This window comes from Hermetia illucens, chromosome 6 (assembly GCF_905115235.1).
Source record: "Hermetia illucens chromosome 6, iHerIll2.2.curated.20191125, whole genome shotgun sequence".
NCBI classification, from domain to species: Eukaryota; Metazoa; Arthropoda; class Insecta; order Diptera; family Stratiomyidae; genus Hermetia; species Hermetia illucens.
In genome coordinates, this window is record NC_051854.1 from 87,708,410 (window position 1) to 87,727,529 (window position 19,120).

Sequence of the window (19,120 nt, forward strand, 5' to 3'; positions counted from 1 at the left end):
AAGTACCATGAACGACAACAGTTAAAACTTTTCCGTTAAATTTTCTCCATCTGTTTTTATTTTTCGTCCATTTTCCTCCAAATCTTTTTCTCTGTGAAAATCGCTGAGCGGGAACCGATTTTCTACAATGAGTATTTTGAAATTGAATGTGATGTAATATCATAAGCGAGTGCGTAGTAGCTGTGTATCTTCAGTCTCCGGAACAACAACTTTTACTTTTGAAAAATGCCTGCTTTCTGATGAGGAAAATTCTTGGAAGTTGTGAGGGAGTTTCTGGTACTAAAAGCATGTAAATCATATTAAAAGCACGCGTATGTTTCAATTCCGGTGGAGGAAGAAAATTAGATTTATGGTTGGTTTAAATGTCTTGAGAGATAAAAGTTTCCAGCGCGGTTTCGCACGAGGCAGGAGAGGGACTTTCAAGATGTACTTGAGTGGAATAAGGGCTGCATTGTTGGAAGACGAGAGTTTGGGGGTAATCATTTTGAAATCAGACCTGTTTCATGTTGTTTCTATTTATGGCATTCTGTTGATGTCGGCTCATTTTCACAAAGGACTTGCTATATTGTCTCACTTTCGATTAGAGCCCAAGTAAAACTTTTCTTTTATTGTTTTCTTTATCACGCTCAATTTGCGCTGTATCATCTCCATTCTGAATATATTATGAATTGTATTTTAAGAAACTCCCACTGTCGGTCTCTTTTGTAAATATTGGGAAGCAAAAGGAGCGTTGACGATGCTGAACCTTAGCCGCTCACTCACGGTTTAGGGTCCAACTCCTGGCTGCGGTTATGGATGTCTATGTTTCTTCCTCTTCTAGCTACTATCATATGCACAAAACCTATAGTATGGAACCGGCCACTGCTATAAGGTCAAAGGCATTTTCCATTCGAGCCTCCTCGTCTTTATATGGAATGGCAATTCGTACGCTTCTAGATTTTCAACTTTCGATATTTTTTTCCTTTCCGTCGGAAAGATAAAGTGAAAGGATGGTAAAGCTACTCGAATGTGCTGCGTTTTCCCCCACAATGGCTCATTTTCGGATTTACTGATTCTTAACAATAAGGAATGAATTTCTCGTGGTTTCCTTTTTCCTTTCCATTTATTCTATCCCGTAAATAGCGATAAGGAGTCATCTCTTCTGATACTCTTTTCGAAATTTATTTTGTATCACCTTTTTAAGATTTCATGTAAAACAAAATTTTATTAAAATCGGTTCACTGTCTGTCTGTTTGTCTTTCTTGGAAAGGTTCATAACCTACCGCTGGTTTCCATACGGTTATGTGAGACTTTTACTCACTAAAACCACCTCCTTCTCCTTGGCTTACCCCGCGGGACTGCAATTTCGATATTACGTTGCGGGGGAGAATCAGTTACGAACTGCGCCTCGTGTCGTTATTTGTTACTTTCCTCCGAAGCTCTTCCATTCTCAGCAGATTGTGCATCGCCTTCATAAATTTTTCCACCGCCCTCCAAGATGTTTCAGAGGCTAGCATGTGGGCCACGATATTCTCGGGTCTTAACCGTGCTCCGGCGTCAATTCCGCCTCTGCTCTGTATGCGACGAACCGCGGGCGGTAAAAAACAATGTGCCCCGCATCCTCCCCGCCTTCCTTGCTTTAAATAAATCTGCTAATGTATGTTATGATAATACTTTTATCCAAACTTACTATACTTAATATTCCTCTATTATTTACTACATAGCTTGCTTCGTATCCGTTTTGCCGATTTTTGTGTTTCTCGTTCCTTTTTTCTTCCCTCAGGTAAACGGCAAGGGTCTCTTTTGGGTCCACTTGTATTATCATTCTTCCTCCGCAGTAGCGAGAGATTCACTCGCGGAGCTCGATCTCTATTTCGAGTCCCCGGTTCAGAGACAATGTCGATGGTATAACGCATTAAAACTTGGTTCGTAATACTATTCTTCTAATTCTCACTTTGTCTCTCGGTTAAGTTTTTTAATATCGTCCTCTTCTTTGGATTATTTATTTATTTATTTTATTTATTTATTTATTTATTTAACTGGACTCATTCTATATATTATCGTCAGTAAGTAAATAGATAAATAAATAAGTGGTATCGGTTTGCAATATACCACGTAAATTGTCTGTTCGTCTGTGACACGCACTTTTCTCAGAAACGAATTCGGCACATGCGGTGAATTACATTGTTGAACTTAGGGGGGTCCCCATACCCGTGACAGATGGGTGCATTGTTTTTCACGGTATATAGCTTTGTGGCATATCAAATGATTAGTAATTTTCAATGCAGATGTTAATTTTGGCAAGAGGGGAAATGCGGGGTCCGAAAGGGCCTATTACTTAAAGGACCTGTTCTCACAAATTACCTTTCCGAAAAATCTGAAAAAATATAGTGGTTCATGCACGTAGTATTTAGATCTCCAAATACTCTCCGGTGTGATGTTCAAATTAACTTAGTCAGATCTGATCGGCGAAGCGTAAACCTCCAATTTGTATGTGGAATGTTTTGTTGGGTGAGAGATGTATGAAAATGCTTAAAGTTGAGTTGGTAGAAACTAGCCCGTCTTTTCCAGACTAAATCGTAGCCTTTTTTAATGTCTATTTAGCGGGATATAGTTTGAGGATAGGGTTCTAAATCCGGTTAGAAGGTTTCTTTCTCCTATTTGCTTGGTGAACGGGTCCCTCGTTTTGAGCAAAGCACTCTTTTTTTTTTAAAGAAAACTGATAGTTTCACCCGGAGCAGAACCAACTCTTCAGATGCTGCCACACCTTCTATGGAGGTGCTTATATAAATAGTAAGCCTGCTGATTTGGCGGCGTGTGTGGAATTAAAATTCAGTTGGAATATGGGCGAGGTAATGACTACTAAAGAATTTTAGGATGATTCCTGGGTCTCTCCAATATTCAAAGAAAAAAAATGGGTGACTGACGTTTTCGCTCAGGGCGGCAGCAACTCATCATTGGACCAGCGTGACCAAAAGCGCCTACAGGTAACAATCGCCCTTTTATGGATAATCGCAAACACGATCCATTCAGGTCTGTTACTTTTTTTAAAATTTGGATATTTATCTCAAAATAAGGGGAGTTCGTGGGACACAGATATGGAAGATAGTTATCTTCCCAATTGGTCTGGTTCGACATCAACTGCTTGCGGACTTAGGACTCCCTCAATCATCAAACAAGTAAATGAGCCTCATGCCCTTAAAGCCTTCAGTGGTCAGAGGTTGTTTATGTTTTAGGCCGCTGAGAAGTGTCCATTGTTTATACAATTATTGTCTAAAATGGTAAGATGTTCACTATTAGTACCCAGTTCTCTTCTAACTCTCGGTAGAATACGTCATGAAGCGAGTGCGCTACAGAAGCGTCTATTTTTAGCCTAATAAACATGCTTCAGAGATTCGTTTTATAATTTACATTACTTTAGTAACTAGCCATTTAATGAATGTGGCTTCGTCATTCCTCCAAATTTTGCTAGAAAGATTTTCGATTCTGATTTGATCTATTTCCAAATAACATATTCTCACGTTACTTATCAAATTCGATGGGAAACAACCAAAAAGCTGGTCGAAACAATGGTGGTTTGATACGCTGGATGGAGATTTGAATGATAAGCCCCGCAGCTCTATCCAGATCAGGCCCTTGACGGGGCAAAATGGCGTAATCGATCAAGACGGCTCGACCCCCCTTACCAGCGGAACAAAGGTAAAAAAGGAGAAAATATGTTCATGCAACCCGTGCAGGGCTAGCAGTACTGTCGTGCACGCCTGGATTGGCTACAATCATTCTGGAAGACAAGATCATCTGAGTGAAATTATGCGGTGTTTCCAACGATTAATTAATTGAAGTAATAGAAAGTTTTCTTGTTAGCACTGATGAAGGGAACAAGTGGTTCCCGAAATATCGGTATTTGCAAGAATAAATATCCACACCAACGAAAAAGAAACAACAAGTTTTTATTACTTCAAGACAAGATCAATTGAACCCTGACTGTGAAAAGTGTTGGACATAAAATTCAGATGGCGAAGTGGACGCTCACTGCCTAATTAGTCTGTCCTGTCACCATGGGCTTGACACCTCATCCCACGCACATACTAACTTGCCGGTTGGCGGAATCATTTTTCAGTCGATCATCGGCATGTATATAGTCGCAACTGATAGGCCAGCTGGACCCAACATACGTTTCGGCCACCGGTTACCTATAGATTATTTACCCTTAACTTCAGGTCTGCTGAAACGCACTTCAAGACCTATTTTTAGTATACATTTGGGCCAAGTCACAAGACTTTAATGTCTGGGTAAACTTCCTCAAATCTCTAGTCGAAAGATGGAAAAGGGAGGGGGGAGGCAACGGAAAGTCTTCCTACATTTGCATAGAGCCTGACTGTCAAAGGTTGGGAGTCATATTTAAATCATTTTAATGGACTGTTTACGGTTGAATGGTTTCTAAAGTAGAACTTAGACCTTTCACCATTTACATATATAATGGCCATTGCTATTTTCTTATCTATTGTCGCAAATCTCAATCGATTATGGCTATTATGGACGCCGAAATCCGGGCATGGTTGCTCGCAACCAACAGACTCTATTTCAGGTTACAAAACTCCAAAAATCTCTCCATAGCGCCATAGCTCTTACTGTGTGTGACAATTACATATCTTGCTATTGAAGTCGTCCGGTGGTGTTGCCTTATAGCCTTGCCGTCGAACCAACTTCAGGGGCGGATAGCTCCGAAGTTGTTATCCGCTCTTCCAAAGGAGCTCTAGAGCTGTACCTCTGGCCTGCGCAGAACCGTAGGAACGGACAGCTCGTAAGCCTTTTTCCGTATACGCAGAGGAGCTCAAAAGCTGTACCTCTCCCCTACCCTTAGGTTCCATGAAACAAAGTGTTTCCTTTTTAAGCCTAAGTTTATCTGTATATTGCTCCACATTTAGTAATTTTCTTACACTCACTTTTTCTGAAGGTAGATTCCTATTTCAAGACCTTCTATTGGTGTTATTTTTCTCCACAGGTAAGGCTCGGAGGCTTGTTGCACATTTACAAGAACAATCAAGAAGAATCTATTTGTGCATTCAATCGATCCTTTATATTATCTAAGTTAATGAAAGATATTCGAAAATACAAGTAAATACCCACTAATTTCAATTCTCTCTTTTATTTACAGCCAAAACATGCAAAACAGACGAATTCCAATGTGCAGCAGGAAACTGCATACCACGGAGGTTTGTTTGCGATCAGGAAAGGGACTGCAGCGATGGATCCGATGAAAGTTCCCTAATTTGCAGTAAGTTGAAAATGGCCTTGGTCAATCGCTTTATTTCAATTTCACCTCACATTTACTCAATACATCTTTCTATCAATTGCTTCCATACCAAATTATTTTTTTCTTCTAAGATTTTCAATTGCTAGCCATCTTTCCACAAAGTTTCATTTGCAAAATTGATGGCGAAATTATACCCCGTAGCTGGGTATGCGATGGAATGACCGATTGTTCGGATCATACAGATGAAGGGAATTGCGGTAAGAAAATATGTTTGCACAATAAGGGGAGCGATAAGGGTGCATGTAAATGGGAAAATAAGAAGAAATTCACTGGGAAATGTTTGCTATTGAATAATTGTGTTCTGTGCTTGGTTGCATCCTGGAATGAACTGGGAAAATACTGTAGGTTTTAAGCTGGAAATTAAACACGTTTCGGGATTCAATACTATTTAATTTCATGTCCTTTGCACACAATATTATACTTACATCAATATATGTGTTCATTAACATATCTCATCTTTCATTCCTTGAAATAATATTGTGGTTGGGTTGGGGAAAAAGTAATGTCGTATTTGTGATCAAATTTTAACGCTTTATTTAACATACTTAGAATTATCCGATTGGAGTCAAATATGCGCCGTTTTGTTTGCAAACTTATTGCCGTTTAGAAGGCAACTTCAATATCCCCCCTCCTTATTTGCAAAAAACTCAGCCAGTTTTCGCAAGCCTCTTTTGAGGCCAACTTAGTAGTACCAAGAGCGTTTTGCATGGACCGGAAGAGATGGTAATCACTTGGTGGCAGGCCCGGACTATACGGTGGGTGCGATAGGACATCCCATCCGAGCTCCCGTAGCTTCTGGCGGGTCATCAAAGATGTGTGAGGCCGAGCGTTGTCCTGGTGGAACAGAACACCATTCCTATTGACCAATCCTGGCCGCTTCTAGTCAATCGCCTGCTTGAAGCGATCGAGTTGCTCACAGTAGAGGACCGAATTGAGGGTCTGGTCATAGTTGAGCAGCTCATAGTGGATGACTCCCTTCCAATCCCACCAAACACACAGCAAAACCTTCCTGGCCGTTAATCCGGGCTTGGCGATGGTTTGGGTCGGCTCGCCGTGCTTCGATCATGATCTTTTTTGCTTGAGATTTTCCGCTTCAAAAATGGGCTGAATTCGTTCCATTTCAGCAGTGCATCGCAGGCGTTGCTTTGGTCCAAGAAATTTGTTTGCGTCAACTCTTGTCCCACCCAAACATCACCTTTTTTGGAATTCAGTCTGCTGCAAATAGTTCCAATCGGTTTTATGGTCTATACCCAGTTCCTGGCCAATCGAGCGAATGCTCACATGCCGGTCTACTTGGATGATTTCGATGATTTTTGGCCGCCTTCGTTGCATTTTTACCTCTCAGGTAGTAAAAATGTAAAATATGACGAATTTCTTCCTTGGTGGGCTCCATCTTTGACGCACTATAACTTGAGACTGAACCGTACGATCATAAAACTGTCAAAGAAACACCTGTAGCTCAGATTGTCGTCTTCAAATCGCCGTATAGTATGACCCGATACGATAAGTACAACACAAGATATGTTTAAGTGTCGCAATCAATTGACAAAATACGACATTACTTTTTCCCCAACCTAATACAATCTAGATGGTAGCTTTCTCATTCAGTTAGTATTCAAAGGCCATTGGGGCATGAATATCTGCTTTAACTTTGTGATCCTTTGCATGATAAGAGAGAATAAATACAATAGATTCATGAGCCCCGTTACAATCAAATGTTGATTGAATAGTAAACCCAACCCATCGTCCTCGAATGTGGAGGAGTGAACTGTAATGACTTACACTTACATCCTTTTCCAGCAATAATTTTGACGACAAGCGTGCGCATCTTGGCAAGATGCCTTAGATAATTCTCGAATTTTCTAAAATCATTATAACGCTAGACGTTTGGGGTACATTTGCTTATGGAGGACATCTGCGCACACTTTAGGACTGTCGGGAAGGACTGACTGAACCGAGCTTATTAGTGAAGGTCGCCCACTGGATATGGAGAGTGCGATATTGACCATCAGGCAAATATTGCAGCTGCATCCTTGTCATCGGCTCTCCGCTCAAAGGATCTTAGAGTCTACCATAGTAGAGGTTTCCATTTGATATTTCGCCTGACGACTTTCAAAATTGTATCAACAATGGTCCGGCCCACTACGAAAGCATACACGGTAGTGAGCTAAGGTGACTTTGAGGGCACACAGTTCAGGCAGAGATCGAGGGAAGAAAAGGGGATATGACCGCACAGTGGGCAAGATCCAGAGGGCCTTCCAATGCGAAAAAGTACGGAAAAGGGTACCCTTCGGGAAAAAGCTAAACAATTTGATAAAGACTTCAAGCGCAATACTTCATAACTTTGTAGTGAATAAATCTAGTGAAGTCTGAAATAAGGACCAAGAGTAACTATTAAACATGGGCTTAACTTTGCACTCCAATAACCACGTCTACCGAAGGAACAGATCATTATCGATAGATCAATTTGAAGGTAACGAATTGAAAGAAGCAACCTGTAATAATATAGCTAATGGAGCTAAGAGGACAAAGGAAATGTGATCATGATAGTGAGGAAGACGGACTACGAAGTGACTATGTTTGAAAAACGTCCGCCGTATAATTGAGAATCCAGCCAAATTTCGGATGACCAGCTCCATGCTGCCAAGAATATAGGGTCTTCGTAAGACCCACGGCCCTAAACTCGCCCGCAAAGAATATGACCACGTGGTTGTTGAGTAAGTTTAAAGAACTAGGGGACTAGCCGCTGGAAAAACCATCATGAATAGAGAGGACCTCATCAAGAAACCAAAGGATGTGGAATTTACGGCACCAGATGAACGGCTAGTGTCATTTGACGTAGAGGCCTTGTTTCCATGCATCCCGGTAAAGGAGGGACCTGCCTATCTGAAAGAGTGACTACTAAGTAATCCCACGTCCTTGTCGTGAAAAAAAAGAAACAGGGATACTCATGAAATGCCAGGGGCAGGGGAGTGTATGCTGGACGGAGTAGGAGGAAAGTTCTGCAATGGAAACCCCCATCGCGCGCTCCATACTTATGGGCAAGATTGAAAATAATCTATCATACATTCCAAGGGCTTGCCCCCAAAGATCTGGTCAAGGTAGGTATATGACATTTTCACCATTGTCCATGAAGACAAAGTTGAGGAGATGCTGGAAGTCTTGAATAAGGCACATCAGAACCTAAAATTCACAATTGAGAACTCCCATTTCTTGATTTAAGGATTATTAGAGAGGAAAAGGGGATCTCTTTTGATATCTATGAAAAGCTTACACACACGCAGCGAACCTAACTGACTGAACTGACATCCCTCCTTAATAACTTAGAAGGGAAAAGAAGAATATGGGATACACAATCTGCGGCTTCGTCGAAACTTATAAAAACGATGAAAGGGTTAAACATAGACATGGTGCCATCGAGTAAGATGCACCAGCTCAAAAGCAGGCTAGGATCCCTGAAGGACCACAAATTAAAACACGAATCAAGCAGGATATGTGAAGTGATATGTCTGGATTGTGAGAAGTGCTACATAGGACAAGCGAAAAGACTGGTTTCGGTACTCTGGAGAGAGTATGAAAGAGCAGCGGAAGCAGCCAAGAAAAAGAATAAGAAGAACACAATTCTGAAATCTATTATAGTACGGCACTTCATTGAGGAGAGGCATAGCATTATATGGGATAACGTAGAGGTCATCAAGGAAGGCGGGAACAGTAGGAAGTCGGACGCGCAAGAAAGCCAAGCTGACCCTATGGGAACCAGATGACAAGTGAGACACCGGTCAATATTGGTGTCACGAAAAAGCACTATGACTAATTAAGTTATCTGTTAGTAATTAAAAAATCATCATCATCAACGGCGCAACAACCGGTATCCGGTTGGAGCCATCGGTCCATATCAGGCAGGGTCTGCCTCGTCTTCTTTCTCTACCATAGATATTGCACTTATAGACTTTTCGGGTTGGATCATCCTCATCCATACGGATTAAGTGACCCACTCACCGTAACCTATTGAGCCGGATTTTATCCACAACCTGACGGTCATGGTATCGCTCATAGATTTCGTCGTTATGTAGGCTACGGAATACTTTGATTATGAAAATCTACAAGGGTTGGGAGTCATCAAGGATCACCGTCAAATATTTGACGCAATTCCTGTATCTACACTAATTGTTATTTCTCCGAATTTCTGCTGGTGTCAGTAATAACTAGCAAACTATTTCGTCTCAATTTCTTAGAAGCAAAGCTAAATTCAGGTGCAAATGAAAAAACTATTTTTGTTCATTTCTGGCACAACCAAACAAAGAGAAACTGAAATACTCTTCCGGAAACAACATTATCTAAGTGTCACGTCCGTTAAATCGGAAGAAAGATAATGCAAATATTTTTTCTTCTTCGCTTAAAGCTCAGATACTTTTTAGGGATTTTGTATTATGTACAGAAAAGCATACCCCAGCAGTGACCACCTGCCCCAACATTTCTCAAATACTTATTATCAGCTCCTCCTTCCCAACGTAAAGATAAGACATGAGGATATTGTCAAGATTAAATAAAGCAGAAAGGCATTCACATAAAGACAGAAGAGGACATTTCCAGGAACCCAGAGCTGAAAAATCTTTCAGTATATAGCCATACTTACGATCCTGGTTAATAATTACTTGTGAAGCCTAAAACCCGAAGAAAAACCCAAAAATAATAGAACTTCTAAGTCGAACTGTAAACAAAGAGTAGAAAAAGATACTTTATTGAAAAGAATAATGTAAATGTAAATGGAAAAGTGTTTCATTTGGCTTAGTATTGGAAGCAAAGTGAGCATCGTATTCATTGGGAGAACTATTACGCTGAAGTTGAGCACAATCGTTCGTGCAGTTAAACCTTGGCTAAAGTGTCCTTTTTATCTGGTAGCCCTAAAATCAAAGAAGAGGGAACGGTTGAATTTACGTCAAGGCCAAGGCGATCGTAGTTACAAGAGGGTGATCGAATCAGGGAGCAGTATTCTTGGGTACCTCCAACGAGGGAGCGGAAAGGAGTTAACGAGGGTTAAATGGAGCCAAAACAAAGGAGAAACGTATAATAGTATAAGGCCTGACAATTTGGCAGTCCGATTGGTGGCTCCGTGACCGGGGGTATCGTAGCGGCAAGGACTATTCGTCAAGAGAGTAAGAAAAGGATGTGGGTGAGGGTTTTAGCGAGTAGCAGACAAAGTAATACTTTTCGACGTTTAGCGCCAAACCAATAGTAAAGCAACAGCGAACCAGAGCGCCTAGGTCTAGGCATAGAGCAAGCAAGACGACTAAGGAGGAGAAGGGCGGATGGTCGCTGACAGAGAATACAAATTTTACAGAGCTCATAATAGAACCTTATGAGATGCCAGAGGAGGGGAAAGAACCGGGATGTGCAGCCATCAAAAGAGACGCGGCAGAATGGGTTGGAAAGGTAGCCATGAAACAAATAATATGGGAGAGGAGTTTGGACAAATTTACAGTGTCGAAGGTTTTACCGAAACCAGTGTTGATAGTATGCATTTGCTGTCGTGAATTTAGATATCTCATGGAAGCAGTGAACCTACTTTTCACAAACTTTTATCGTTCTTTCACTATGAGGGGCCAAAATGAACGGACAACCATTCGCTGATATACTCTTTCAACACTGCCCAGATATTCCTTTCTGCACTTAGGTATTAGAGATTTGATTGAGAAACGCAGAGTTTAAAAAAAAGACGAAGTTAGCATGTGCCCCGGAAAGCGGGAGCTACTCCCAATTATTACTTATTTGATGGAGTTGTTTTTGAATTTCAATAATGAACCAGACTGGGTAAGGGCCCAAGCACTGAGGGAAGTAGGGGAGGTAACGAGGAAGGAGATCTGATAAAATGGTATAAAAACTATCGATAATTTGGTCGCATGTAAATTGAGAGGGAGAGGGGGGCTACTTGATTGTCACCAGGGCTGGGTGCAGTCCCTCAAAATTCGTCTTGTGTCTTGTGGAGAGTGGAGTCACAGAATGAAGGACGTTAAGAGAAGCGAAGAGGGGGGGGGCGTGATTGAATTGCGTAAAGCAACACACCAGGAGTGGAGGACACGATCAAGGTGGCAATTTAAGTGGTTCCTAGAAAGGTTAAATTCGAGGGCGAAGCAGTGTTCGTGAAAGTCGACAAAGAAAGCAAAAGTGGGGAGAGTTGTTGGGAAAGGAAGGAAAGCCGGGAGAGCAGGAAGTGGAAAGAATAGGATATGATAAAGGGATATGCGATTGGTGAATGACCCGTGTGGTAGCAGAATCGTAGGTGGAATGTGATGAAAACGAAGCTGCTTTCCGCCCGGAAGGTGGATTTACTAGCTATCACTTCCACCGGTTGGCTTGCCAAGTGCAGTAAAGTCTCTGCCAGTCTATCTCTCTCTCTGAGGAGCTGGGAATCTAATATCTTGTCATCTAAACACGTTTCAGTAATGCAGATGACCCTATGTGGGAATGCTAAGGCAAATCATTTGATATTCGACAGTTTGATTCATAGACTGGTAAAAAAAGTCTTATATTAGGAAAGTCATGCAAGGTTGGCGGGGCAAGCGGGCCTTCGGAACGTCAAACGTCGCAATCGTGGGTATATTCCATTTAAAATAAACCCAATCGGTCGAGGAAGCCAATCTTTGTAAGTTCAAGTTGATGGTTGATTTCCCGTCCAGGGTGACTTAGGTATATCACCAGTATTATTAGCCGTAGTCGTTGGCAGGCTATATGTATAGCCAGGCATGAGCGTCTCGGGAGCCGAGACTATGCTGGTGCCCGAATGAGGCAGCAGCGGACTGTGTTGTGGAAGAGGATACTTAACGCAGCAGATTGAATCATAATGTTGATGCAGCAGTTGAATCGCATTAGTAGAATTTAAGCAGGACAAGGAATCTCCATTAAGATAGCAGGAGAAAGTAGTGAGTGAGAGGGGCACATAGAGTGACACTTTCTGATGTTTAGTGCTAAACCATTGGCCGAGCACGAACGAATCAGATTGTCAAGGTTAGATTGACGGGAAACACAGTTCAGAGGCAACTATATAGCGGAAAACTACTTAAGGTTGTCTGCGTGGAGCAAACAGAGACAAGTAAGGAGAGGGGAAGATCGTCGATAAAAAACAAAAATAACAAAGAGCACAGAATAGATCCTGTGGGATGCTAGAGGAGTAGAGGGAGGAGCGGGAAGTACAGCGGTCAAAAGAGACGCGGCGGATCGGTTGGAAAGATAAGAGGCAAGCCATAAAACAAGTGGCATGGGAACGCTTAGAGAGGGTTTGAGGTTTCCGCGCTGTTGGCACCGGCCAAAGTGCTTTCTAGAAAGGTTAAACTGGAGGGTGCTACAGGTGTACGTTAAAGTGGATAGAGGAAGGGAAGGATGGCTGGAGCTTGGCCCTTAGACCCCTTAAATTTTGATAAAAGATGGTAGAGCAGTCGGAATCATTTAAGTTCGGCGAGGCAGGCGCGCGGGCCGGGAATTTTCATGAAGCTTATTCCTCTGATAAGGCTTGATGAAGGTCGCCTGTGGCCAAAAGGAGGATTGGACGATAGCATCGAAGTCGTAGGGATATGCCACTTTGAAAGAAGCTAGCACTCGGTTAGAAGAGCATCCTTTGTGAGCTTCACATATGAGAGTGGTAAGACTTCTCATTTTATCGCTAACGTTTTGAGATGGAAATAGCTCCACTTTGAAACGGCATGGCTTTTTAAGGAAGGAGGGGGTGACCGCCGCAAGTTTTTAACGAGATTAGAAAGGTGGGACCCTTCTCTTTCCTCTACATATCCTCCTCAGTCTTTCCATTACCATTAATTTTTTCATTTTCCTGGAGTAATGGAGTAAAACAGACCAGCTTTGTTGGAAAAAAAAGCTCAGAAAACAAGGTGATTGAAAAAATAGTCGCGATAAAACGGCATCTAACACGTTCGCTTTGTAATATTTCATTTCTTAGTTACATTCGTCGTTGTTACGACTATTATGACAATATATCTTACACCAGAGCGGTATTGTCAAAACTGGGGCCGTATATTTTTTATTTTCAAATTAGGTAATTACCAAACACAGGACATCTTTCCCACAAGAGGTGTTTAAGGATTAAGTTTTATTGGCATCATTCACCTTCAAATTTTCTAAAACCAAATCCACTTCTACTTACAATTTCAAGGAAATTAATAAGGACAACGAAGCGATAACTTAAGATGGAGCAGTTCTCTCTTAGCTTTTGAAATACAGTCTTGAAATTGTCATTGTACGTTACGGAAGGATGCTGCAATCCACGTAAATGAAAGATTCCATCCCACTATCAGACCTACTATACTTCCTGTAAATATCAGAGTTCAGTGGGACTTGAAAATTTCTTTAATTAAGGATGGATTAGTCAGAATTGTGTTCAATTATGTGGAGGCGAAAGATAATCAGTTCTTAGGACATTTCAGATTGAAATACTGGCTATGGCCTCTTGATTGCTCCTAACGAGGGTTATTGATTGTATGAGACCATATATCTTTCGTTGGATCTTTTTCAAATTAAATTTTTATTTAAGAGAATCCAAGGATTTCCAAGCTTGAAATAAAACCTCTAACTTGACTGGTTTTAAATTCATTTCGCTTGTGACGCTCACGCTTGTGTTCGTCCGAAGTTAGATCCTTTCTCAACCGAAATTGTCTTGAAAGTTTAGATGATATTGGCGTCAATATATAGTTTTTCTATATTTGATTATAGGGATATCATCTTGCTTATAATTTAGAATTATTGGAGCCTACGCAAATCCTGGCCGAGTAAGTGTATTGATTTTCGCATGAATCGATTTTCGTGTACCGATTTTCGCATGAACGCACGAACTCTTATTCGCATTGTAAACTCATTATTTATATACAAAAAGGTTCTTATATTCTTATCAAGGTCCTTCGTACTCCTCTCGTATGCCAGGGAATAACTACAGTATTGGTGCCCCACATCAGTTTGCTCATGTCCACACCGAGAAGAAAGTAGAACGTGATCCGTTTTACGACTCACTTTTCAATGAATATTTCATTCTGCTGAAATCGTATCTATGTTTGGATGGATACATACATATATAAGCATAAGCTCATGCCAGATAATCATGTAATAAAATGAAAACACTGACGTGATGAGATGATCGATGGGAAAAACATCATTCAATCCACTTGTATTCAAGCCAACGTTCTTTCTGCAGATAAGTAGGACATACGAACTGCAAAAAAGGACTACACTTTGTTCCTTCAATTTCATTTGAAAAGGATGTATATCATTCCTGTGAAGCCGGAAACGTCCCACGCCCTAATTATAACTCCGGAATTAAAGCTCCTTGTCTTATAGTCCTCCAACCCTTTTTTCGGACAAAATAACTTTGTACGTCGTCAAATCCTCAACAGCTTCTAAAAGGTCTGAAGGATCTGAATCAGCCCACGTAATCGTACTTGACCGACCGTTTTTAGCACCATAAATTATTTAAGCTTTAAAATTCCGTTCACAGGGACTCCCCCATTTATCCATCAACGTACTCCTGCCTGGTAATTAAACAAATGTCAATTATCGGCCGGGATTGTTGATTGCCTTGGAGTACTGAAAAAGTGCTTGGAAGCTCGGGGTCGAAAGGCACGTATAAAATTGCTTTCTCTTTATGTTTCTCTTGTTGCTGGAAAATTGAGAAGGGAAGGGGCAGACAGCGAGACTATAGATGAAAATTTAAGTTATTTTAATAAATTTGGAAATATTCACAGCAAATATCAATGGGAGAATGTTAAAAAATTTTTAATTTGGAGATTAAATGAGTCGAAAAGAAGGAATTTTGTAAAATATTGGAATGACTACTTGAAAGGAATATGAAAGTGAATGTTGAATACCAAACAAACTGATTTAATGAGTAATTTTTGGCATCTTTCCAGCTACAACTTTCACAAAAAAATATTTATTTCTGCAATAATTTGAAGTGTGGTCAAAACTTCATATCATTGTAAAAGTGGGTATGACAACGTGATTGATAAAAGAAAGAAAAAAGTCATATATGTGGAATCTTGGGAAAACCTGAACTATGTCCGTTGATGCACGATTCGTGGCTCGAAGACCTGTCCCTGCGTAATAAATCACACCCGTGTACCACTTCAACCACTCATTCTGCGCAATAAGGAGCTTTTTCCCTTATTAAAATCGGTTTACTCTCTGTCTGCCTTTTTATCGGCGTTGGAAGGTGGAAAGGTTCAAAACCTACTGTTGGCTCCTGCTATGCAGTTATGTGACACTTCTACTCACTAAAATCACCCTCTTTCTCATTCCACTCTTCCCACGGAGCTCCTATAAAGTATTGCGTCGCGGGACTGGATCAGCTTTTAACTGTGGCTCATTATGGTTCGGGACTGGATCAGCTTTTAACTGTGGCTCATTATGGTTCCCTCCCTTCCTTGTTCTCGTCGTAGCTCTTTCTGCCTAAGCTATTGGTTAGTAGCTCGCAGTTCCTTTACAACTTGGTTCCAAGCATCCGTTGACTCTAGCATGAACACCACAATGTTTTCGGGTGTTAAGCAGACAGGCGCTTATATTCTTATTCGGTACGTGCTGAACCTGTAGCAATCAAATATGGCATGCTCCACATTCTCAGCCACGTTACCACATTTTGAGCAGCATGGTGACTCGTCGTGACCAAATCGATGTAAATAAGCACGAAAACCTCCATGTCCAATTTGGAATTGCGTTAGTTAGCTAGTTTAGTTTACTGGGAGGAGCTGCAGCTCCGAGCAAAAAGGCTATTGTTAGGCCGATTTTACTATCCTCGTAAATCGCCTATTCAATGGCTTCCCGCCTACGGCGTTCGCAGGCTCTAGCGAATCTGAGACCGTTCTCCAGGGGCAGAGAGTGTTCAGATTCTTCATTGAAGAAAAGAAAAGAACGGGCAACCGCATAAAAAGGGTAGGGTCGTCTCCTCCTCCTCCTCACATTGGCTGCATATAGCCGAAACCACCACCCCAATTTCCATATGGTAGTTTAAGGAGCAGTGTCCCGTTAAGAGCCCTACAAGGGTTTTCATGTCCCACTTATTAAGAGACAACAAAAATGTCGCTCTAGCGACCTCAGGCCCTTTCATAAGAATTTTCGCCTGCCGACAAGAGTTCAAATTTCTCCATCTCCATTCCTTGCAATTTCACCCTTCAGAGGAGCCTTGACAGTGGATGGCTGGATTCCAAAAGCTGGTTCTGGCGCCACCGTTGCGGACCCAGACCCTCGGCAAGTCAGTCTGTCAGGCTACTCAGCGCGATGTTAAAGTGCCCCAGCACCCACATCAGGAATGTTTCGTTCAGTCGGCCAAGTTTCAACAGCACCTCATGACAACTCGACACCAACTCCATTTTTGTCGCAGACATTCTTCTGTTGCCAATGAAATGGTATGTATCTCCGCCTGGAATATGATCGTCATTTTTCCGAGGAGTCGAGCCAGCTCCATAATCGGATTCCCCAAGAACATCCCTGCGCTAGATCCGCCCTCCATAACTAACCCGTCGGGGAAGATTATTAAGTCTGTAATCTGAAAAGACTCATGGCCATTTGTCCACCATTCTTCTCTTTCGGTGATTACGACAGTGTATGTCTTTTCAAAGATGAATCTGGAAACCATTGATCGGTCGGTATCAGAGCTACCGGATGTTTGTCAAGGAATTTCCAGATAGACGCATGACCGCGTGATTGGCCGCCTTTTCACGCTCCAATGATATCGAATCCATATACGCCATTGACTGCTTTCCGTTTCACCTCCAAGTGAATGGGGAGTAAATTTAGGATAGCTTCAAGTGTCCCATTCGGCGCTGTACTCATTGCTCCAGTAATACTTAGGCAACCAAGCCTCTAAATCTGCGTTAGTAGCTTCCTGCTGTTAGCAAAATTCAGTCTCGGACACCAGACGATGCATGGATACATCAAAGTGGGTTTTATTATGGATGTATACATCCAGTATATCCGTTTTGGTGAAAGTCCCCAGGTCTTACCTATCGCATTCAGCACCAGAGCAATTTGCAGGATTTTTGATATGGTTCCTGGATATGGTGCTTCCACGTTAACTTGGAGTCGGAATATACTCCTAATTACGTGACTGTTTGTGCCAGCTGGATTTCCGCCCTTGCTAAGGTGGGTAGCGTATAGCTGTCCCACCTAACGTTCCTAGTGAACATAACTGGTCCAGTCTTTCTAGCGTTCTCCGTGAGTCTATTTAGGCGCCAACTGTGAATTTCATGCTCACATACTGTGTTCGCAAATTTGCCGGTAATTATTACGGCTAGACCACAACAGGGTTCCGATTACCAAGAGCCATACCAGCGGGGAGAGGACCCCTCCCTGTGGGTAGCCATTCTGCTTCAATAGACTTCAATATGTGGATATTTCTCCACTCTAGCATGTGGAATATCCAACTGATTAGCAGGGGTTCGATTCCATGCCTTGTCTTGCCGCATCATAAATTGCGGCGAATGAGCCATAATTGCAGGCACTTTCCATGTCCATAAATGCGCTTAAGGCGTGTTCTTCTTCGGACATAGCCTTTTAAATTTTTGCCGTGATTTCATGGCGTTCTGTCTCCGTGGATTTGCCTTTCTGGTAGGCATGTTGCCTATGGTGAAGTGGCCACTTAGGAATGTATGTATCCCTTATGAATCGATCCACTAGTCTTTCTAGTCCTTTAAGTAGAAAAGACGTTAGACCGATCGGTCACAAGCTTTTTGTGTCGATTTAGGTGGGTTTCCCTGGTTTGGGAATGAATAACACCTTCACATCACGCCTGTTAATTGGAATATAAGCGTTTGTTAGGCATGCGCGATATATATTCCGAATATGTAGACTGAGGGCATCGATTGCCTCCATTACTAGCGCAGGAATGATGCCATCCGGACCTGCAGACTTGTATCTATGGAACGAGTTAAATGCCCATTTTACTCGCTCCAGTGATGCTTCCTTGCATGCCGGATTCCAGTCTCTCGATTGAGCATCTGTTGGTCCCGAGATTCGATTTTGAATACTGCCTGGGAAGTGCACTTCAAGCAAATAGTTTGCCGTTTCTTCATCGCTTTCTGTGTACCTCTCATTCTGTTAACATAGATAACCCAGCTTCCGGTTACTTTCTTCAACCAGAATCCGCTTCAGCTTTGAAGTTGCCTCAAGAGAGTTAGTCTCTTTGCAAAAGCCTCTCCATGATGATCGTTTAGCCGACCTTATGCTCTGCTTTAGAGCCTTCTGTGCCTCTTTACAGCGATTCCAGCCAGCGTCTGAATCACACTTCAGAGCGCGATTGAGGAGCACTCTTGTAGTTCTCCTCTGTTATGCCAAATCCGAGTTCCATCATGGTGTTTTACTCTTCTTTGGCGTAGAGCGTGTACAGCTTTGTAGTGTGTGATGGTGGTGGTGTGGTGTCGCCACCACATAGGTCATTAACCAAATTAGCCTGGAAGTCTTTTGAGACTACTATGCAGGAGCGGGGTCGATTACTTCCATTGGTATACAAGAGGCCTGCATGTTGGGAATTTACGCCCCTGGCTACTCCACCAACAACACACGGTTCTTTTATGAGGTATATAAATATCTTGCAGTTATTGATCCGACGACTGATAAGTGCAGTCGCCGCTTTATAATGCTGCAAATTAATTTAGGAAATGTGGCACCTCATCTGCACTTCGGATGAGGATGCCAAGGATTAGGAGCCGACACTTATAACGTGACGGTCTCTAGCCATAGTAGAGCCAGCAGCCCGATTTTTCCCAAACCTTCTTAACATCGGGTTTGGGAACGCCGATAGTGAGAAAAGTTCCCGGCCTATCGGCCAGCATCCAG

The 19,120-nt window shown here is 42.1% G+C and overlaps 1 protein-coding gene across 5 annotated transcripts in view; it reads left to right on the forward strand.

Annotated features, from left to right (window-relative positions):
- LOC119660330 (very low-density lipoprotein receptor-like) overlaps positions 1-19,120 on the forward strand; it is a 492,367-nt gene that overhangs the window by 363,601 nt on the left and 109,646 nt on the right. For 4 of the 5 annotated variants that reach the window (XM_038068812.1, XM_038068807.1, XM_038068809.1 and 1 more), the window contains 2 exons: positions 5,138-5,257; positions 5,368-5,493. In XM_038068812.1, coding sequence (XP_037924740.1) covers positions 5,138-5,257; positions 5,368-5,493 — 246 coding nt within the window. The remainder of the gene's footprint in view (positions 1-5,137; positions 5,258-5,367; positions 5,494-19,120) is intronic. The other variant, XM_038068808.1, reaches the window with a different exon arrangement.